The sequence below is a fragment of the Mesitornis unicolor genome, unplaced genomic scaffold (genome assembly GCF_000695765.1).
Source record: "Mesitornis unicolor isolate BGI_N332 unplaced genomic scaffold, ASM69576v1 scaffold17316, whole genome shotgun sequence".
NCBI classification, from domain to species: domain Eukaryota; kingdom Metazoa; phylum Chordata; class Aves; order Mesitornithiformes; family Mesitornithidae; genus Mesitornis; species Mesitornis unicolor.
The window spans coordinates 8,937-15,447 of NW_010190473.1; the positions used below are offsets into that span (position 1 = coordinate 8,937).

Consider the following 6,511-nt stretch of genomic DNA (forward strand, 5'->3'; position numbering starts at 1 on the left):
ATTTTTTTTTTTAAACACAGTTTTTTGAGTTAGAAAACCTGTTTGATCTTTTGCAAAGTCAGTGAGACCTCGAGCTGTTCAGGCTTTGCACAGCAGTTTATAAGAGCATAGTTTCCAGAAGCTCACTAGAAACAACATGTTATAATCTGCAACTCACATCCAGGTTCATAAACAGAAAGTAAGGTATACACAAGTGAACAACTTCCATGCATCTGCCTACATCCTCTTCTTGTCAAATAGAAGGCATATCATTCTTAAATCTGCTCAGTGTAAGTTTAATTCTTGCTTAATCTACCTTTATGCTGTGAGAATCTAGTCTTCTCTCCTCAGCTTCTTTACTGTCTTGCCTGAAGGGGTACATACATACCACACAAACTCCAGAAGCTAATGCAAAAGATCCTACAAAACACAGGGTTGTAAAGGATGATGGAAATGGTTACAAAAGAAACAAAGCAGGCACAACAAAAGTATTCTTAAAATAAAAAGCAGCATTTATTACAAGATTATAATACACGCCAAAATAAAAATTGTTTCTTAAACCACCAAGTACATTTATGAATAGTATTTACAGGTTTTCCCTCCCATTTTAAAACTAGAATTTGTATTTTATTTGCATATATTGTTAAAAATAAATATTTAAAACGCAATTCAAGAACAGATGCATATGATGAGGAAAAGGGAACTCTTTGAAGCCATTCCAGCAGAAGTCAAGAGCAGAGAATGCATTAGGCCTGACAATTTTAATATGCCCTACTTAAACTGAGAGGGTAAACATTTTTAAAAACAAGAACAAATCAAGCTTTTTTTTCCTTTTTTATAATATAACATCAAAATTACACAGAACACCCCAGTGATCACTAGGGAATCTGCCACAGTCCAATTTTTCCAATCCGATTAAGTCCATACTTCGTGGAATAATATGTCCCCCATCTGCTGCAGGCCGAAAGTAAACGCGGTCAAACCTCATCCTGCACTTGTACAGTGCACGCAGGTTGGTGTTGGAGTGAGTGTCCCAAGTATAGCGGCAGTGTTTAGGTTTACCCAGAAACTCCCAGATATCCGTGATGTTGTTAGGTAAGTTACCTAGTTTAGTAACCTGAAGGTAGAAGCAGGGGGAAAAATCCACAAGATACTGAATTCATAAATTTTACCTTCAAAAACAGAACTGAGTTGTCACAATATTGCTTATTTTTTTGCAAAACATAAGTTGTTAAAAACAAAGATACTGGAGGTGTTTCTCATTTGTGGTATTTCTCAGAAGACACTAAAGCATGACCAATTCCTGCAGTACTTTCTAAATCCAAAACATGTTAATAAGTAAAATATAAATAAATATAAATAAATACATAAAAACGTAAATAAATAAACGTTTGGCTCTGAAATTTTGAGGTATAGGGTCAACACCATATTCTCTGAAACAATGTTATCCTAATTCACTGCAATGGAATTTTCACTGCAGTGAAAGATGAAATACTGACCTTTAAGTAATAATGCACAAATTTCACTTTTAATATCAGCAGCCAAAAACTACTCCTAATTTTGAATGTCTCCATCATGGGGGATTAATTTTAAACTTCCAAGATCTGTTTCTCCAGAGCACTCTCTTCTTTCATTGATTTAACAAGTACTAACTCTCTAAGAATGGGAGAGTTGAGCAAGTAAAGATCAGGTTCTCGAAATAAGAACAAGCTATTAAAGTACAAATTTCATCAGCTATCCTTGCAACTTCTCAAATATAAATATGGCAAATAAAGCATCTTGTTACTGGGGGAAGGAACTTTTCATATACATCACCTCAGCTACAACAGTGCCTCAGCACAGCAATGCCACAGCTTCTACTTGGTCACACCTCCTCTTTTTAAGAGTAAATGTTGCCTATCTCTGTTCTGCCTAAGCAGGTCATTTCTCATTAAGACAACAGAAAAGCCCAAGAAGATATTGTCAGAATAGCTTCTCAAAATATCAGGGTTGCTTATTTCTATTTACCTCACTGTCTCTGAGGTTTGTGTCCCCTCCAAATATAACAGTGGTAGACTCAGACTCCTTCTGCATTTTGTTTAACACTGTCTGCAGCTGCTTCACACGTTCCTTGGAGTGATCTTTAGTGCTCTCCAGATGAGAGGTCATAAGGCAAAGTTCATTACCAGATATGCTCACCTGCGCATGAAACAAAGAGCCAGTGTTATTGTCCACACCATGATCAAATATGTTCAAAGATAAAATCTAATGACAAAGTCAATTACCAAACAACAGAGCTCTGGTTAATATTAGTTTTATATTGAAGTGGCTTACAAGCTTTGAGTTTTGTTTTCAGAGGTTATGAGACTTGAAAATGAAGTATGGCCAGTAAATTACATAAAAGACATAAGTTCATTAGTATCAAATGTAGCTGGGTTTGTATGTTTGGAGAAGTTTTCCTGCTGTGTGAGACTATCACAGAGAAAAGCCAGTTCAGCCTTTCCTGGGATTTCTTGTTTTGAAGGCAGAAACAAAGCTGTTAGTACATACTGACTTACTCACATGCACAACCAAAAGGTTCCTCATCATGGAGGTTGTTGGAAAGGGTATTATTTCATGTTTTAGTAGCTTCACTCTTGGTTTCTTCAACATTATGACAGTGAAATAACCATCTATGTTGCCTAAAGAGGAACAGGGAAAAAAATAGTCAAGGCCATGCCATAAGGAAGTTAAGGTTCTGAAAGAGACCTTTTTACCATGACCTGGGAGAATCACATTTATTGTTAACTAATGACTTTGTACATCTTACAAGTTTCCTAATAGTGGTATGTATTTTTCACATTTTTTAAATGCAAGTATTTAAAAAATTACTTATCTATGGCACTTTTTTGCTACCCTTGCTATCAGTCCTTCGAAATGCAGAAAAAAATAGAGAGGAAACCACCAGGCAAGCAAGCTTTTCACATGCATCAAACTATATCCTGATATCAAAATGCAGAAAGTAATTTAAGTGCTTCCTTCTTCACTTTACTATTTTCATTCCTACAAATGGTTAGAGATTTGGGCAGGGAGACAGAATAAAACAGAACTTACTTTGTCTGGTTTCTGTCTTTATAAACTGAGGGTAATTTCTTACCTGGAATAATAGTGTAACTGCTTGCTTTCATCTGTAGAATACAGAGATGTGGTGGGATGACCTCCTGTAAAAACACAACGTCTGGACTGTATCTGAAATCGGCAAGACAAGATTTTAAATTAACTCTTGAGAGGTAGCACTGTTACACTCTGAGGCCAAATGGAACAGGGTGAGGGATTTCAGGTGCACCTTGTTCTTGTCTTCCTAGATATTGTAAGAATCTATTTTTTTCTTTTAATAAAAAAAAATTCTCTCCATCATATTTAGTAGCACACAGATGCATGACCATTGTTAAAAGGAAGGAAACAATTATTATTGTGAACATGGAACTGACATAGTAATAAAAGCATGACTTCCTTACACCTTGATCTTATAAACATTTGCACAGGTTTCATATACTATATACATGAGGAATCCAACTTCAGCAGCTGCAAAGCAGCTGTGGAACATGTTCTGCAACACCTAAGTTCTCCAGAAGATTCCAACCACCACCTCATTCCTTATAACACATCCCTTCAGGTAACACTGCCATTCATTTTCTCTAGTTTCATCAATGCCAAGCTCTTTTATTTCTTAGAGCTGTGCAGTCAGTAACAGCTCATGTGAGACAGCAGTCCAGAAAATGCTGATGTAGACAGGACTTCACAGCTGTCCCTATTTTTGCTACACTGATTAAGAGCCCTGCAATAAGCACATGAAGGACAAACCTAAGGCCTTATTTATAGAAGAAAAATACTCCACCCTAGACTAACATAATCAAGTGAAAATTGCTTTAGGTAAGGGGTTTCTGCAGTTTTAAGAGGAACCTAAATTATCACTTGTTTAAATAATTTATTTCATAATGATAAGGTATTGTACTAAAATAAATCCATTAATGTAATTGTTAAACTGCTCCTAAATATGTATTCGTGGGAGGCTTCCACTGGTGGAACCATGAAAGGTAATCACAAATACTGTTGCTTTTACCTTACCTTGCACATTTTCTTTTTTTGATACACAAGTAACAGTAATGGCAAGAGAGACATTTTTCACATTTCACTAAAAAAAAAATCTTTTTTGTTGTTTCAATCAGTTTGCTCTAGTGCTAAGTTACTTATACTACTAGAATGAGACAAAAAATGTTTCTTGCAGTTTTACCCTTATCATGTACAAGATGGAAGCATGAAGTATGCTCTTGATGTATGGCTGCAACTTGAAGAACATTGTTCATTATAAAAAAAGCTTTTTAAAGTAACCATCACAAAATATTTAACCTTTGACGTGCTGCATACATTCATATCTCTTCCAACTTTTCTTCAACTATTTAGGATTTATAAAGTGATTGCACTGTTGCAACTAACATTAAGATAATTTGGGCATGAAGATTTGTAAATATCTAAAACAAGAAGCTTGCTTTCCCCTTTAAAGCTGGGTACACGTGAAATAAAAAGATGAAGCTGTACTTACAATGCCAGGTAAGAACAGATTCCTATTGCTCGTTCTTTTAGATTTCCTGCATCCAGCCCATCAACGTTCCAGGTGATGAGTGAGAAGCTGCTGTCATCTTCTTGTTGCTTTGAGTCTGCGCTACCAACATCGGCATTGCTAGTAGTGGCATCTGCTGTGAGGTCAATGCTAAAGAGAGAGTTTACTTGTTTGTCTACATCCATAGTATCATCCTTCCTGCAGTTACCTCCCTCGCCTTCTAAAGAAAGGTGTTTTAGACCCACCACAGTTTACAGGTGGCCATCTAAAGCCTTCCCAACAAATAAGCCAACATGTACTGATCTCAATATAATTTAAAAGCGCAATAACTAAAACATATGGACCTCAGTCATACAAAGCCTTAGTACACAGGAGATACAACTGGTTCTTCTTCCTCCTTATAGACACACGATAGTATTTACCATTCTGATTTAAGTTAATCAGCTGGCAATCAATGTAATCCAAAGCACTTCAGTAATTCAACTCTTGCCCCATGCTAGAGGCAGGCTGTGTATATTAGTTTTTCAAACACTTTCCAGCATATTAGAAACAAATAACAAATAGATGCCCACCTTTGTACTACAGCTGAGATTCTTCCACTTGCCAGACCCCCAGGGGAGGTTCATGTGCAAACTCACTCTGTAGCAAACTGATAGTCCTTTTCTCTAGGAATATTCACTCCAAATCCCACCTCAAAAACACAAGCCCACAAAACACCGGGTAACAAACCGATCCCTGCACCGGGAGGCGGGGCGGAAGAGTCATAAGGACTCAGAGGAACAGTTGTACCAGTAACTTTATAAACTGGCAACTTTAGGGGGTAAACAGGGAGAATCTGGCAACAAAATACTGGATAACTGTCAATAAGTGAGCGAAAGACAACTGGCGAATAAAAGGCACTTTGGCAATGAGAACAGCCTTATAACAACTGGTTTGTATAAAGGCTTTTATGTATGTGAGAAGGAGAGATGATGAGAAAAAGAGTAAGAAGAGAAAAAGAGAAGGGAATAGAGAGAAACAAAAGATATCACCACCCCTGGGATCTAGCGCTGCTGTCAAGAGGCAGTTTCTGATCCATGGCTGGTGTGTTGAACAAAAGTTGAGTAAGGAGTTTGCTTTTTATAGTCTCTCTTGTGCATGTGTGATTGGCCAGCTAGCCTAGGTATTGCCTTGTCAATCAACGATGCAGGAACGGTACGCCCAAAACACCAACATACCTTGTAGAGGCCCAGGGCTACGTGACGGGAGGCATGCAGCTGTGATATGGAAGTGACCTTGAGCGCTTGAAAACAGAAACTTGGCAGTGAAGTAAAGAAGATAAAGAAGGCACCAAACACAGCAAAATGGACTGGAGACAGAGAAATTTTAACCAATCATATATTAGCTTAGCCGGGGTGGGTAGCGTGTGCAGCCAATTAGGAATCAGATAGACGCATGCATAGAATGCTGGAAATGTATAAAAGTCGTGCTTTGTATGTAATAAATTGGCTATCAGAGCATCGTATTGGTGTGCTGTAGTCCGTTTCCTCGCATGGACCCCAACAATACCTCTGCATGCAACGCATGTACTTGGTAATTCTTACTTGCATGGCTGTCACTTGTAATATGCATCTATTTAGTGAAGCAAAACGTAACTTGAGGCCACTGGAGAAGGCTGTCCCAACTCCCTGAGCCCCTTCTTCCCTTCCATGCCCATCCTTATCACTTGTCCCACTTTGATGCTTCTCAAGGTCTTTTGTTTAGATAACTTATCTCCACCTTCCCCCATTGGCAACATCCTGCTTCTGTTTAGTGTCTTTTCCCATAACTGTTTGAGACATTTTAACCTCATACTGTCCAGACCTTTACAGCCGCACAGTGCTTGCACCGCATCAAGGCCGCCTTTGCTTCTGCTGTCCCACCAGTGAGTGGGCTGGAGGTGGGCAAGAGGTTGGGAGGACACAGAGCCAGGAA

General features: G+C 38.2%; 1 protein-coding gene across 1 annotated transcript; it reads right to left on the reverse strand.

The window, feature by feature from the left end:
• Window positions 1–814: 814 nt before the first annotated feature.
• Window positions 815–4,743, reverse strand: TDP2 (tyrosyl-DNA phosphodiesterase 2). Its single transcript, XM_010186417.1, has 5 exons — window positions 4,541–4,743; window positions 3,095–3,186; window positions 2,521–2,639; window positions 1,987–2,157; window positions 815–1,096 (listed from the first exon to the last, which is right to left on the reverse strand). The coding sequence occupies exons 1-5, from the start codon at window positions 4,741–4,743 to the stop codon at window positions 815–817; spliced, it is 867 nt and encodes a 288-aa protein (XP_010184719.1).
• Between the last annotated feature and the right edge of the window lie 1,768 nt (window positions 4,744–6,511).

Coding starts and splice junctions, on each gene's coding strand:
- TDP2 (XM_010186417.1), bottom strand. CDS start 4,743: ATGGATGTAGACAAACAAGTAAACTCTCTCTTTAGCATTGACCTCACA. Junction 2,158..2,520: donor GGAACCTTTTGGTTGTGCAT/GTGAGTAAGTCA, acceptor TTTCATGCGCAG/GTGAGCATATCTGGTAATGA. Junction 1,097..1,986: donor CAAACCTCAGAGACAGTGAG/GTAAATAGAAAT, acceptor TTCTACCTTCAG/GTTACTAAACTAGGTAACTT.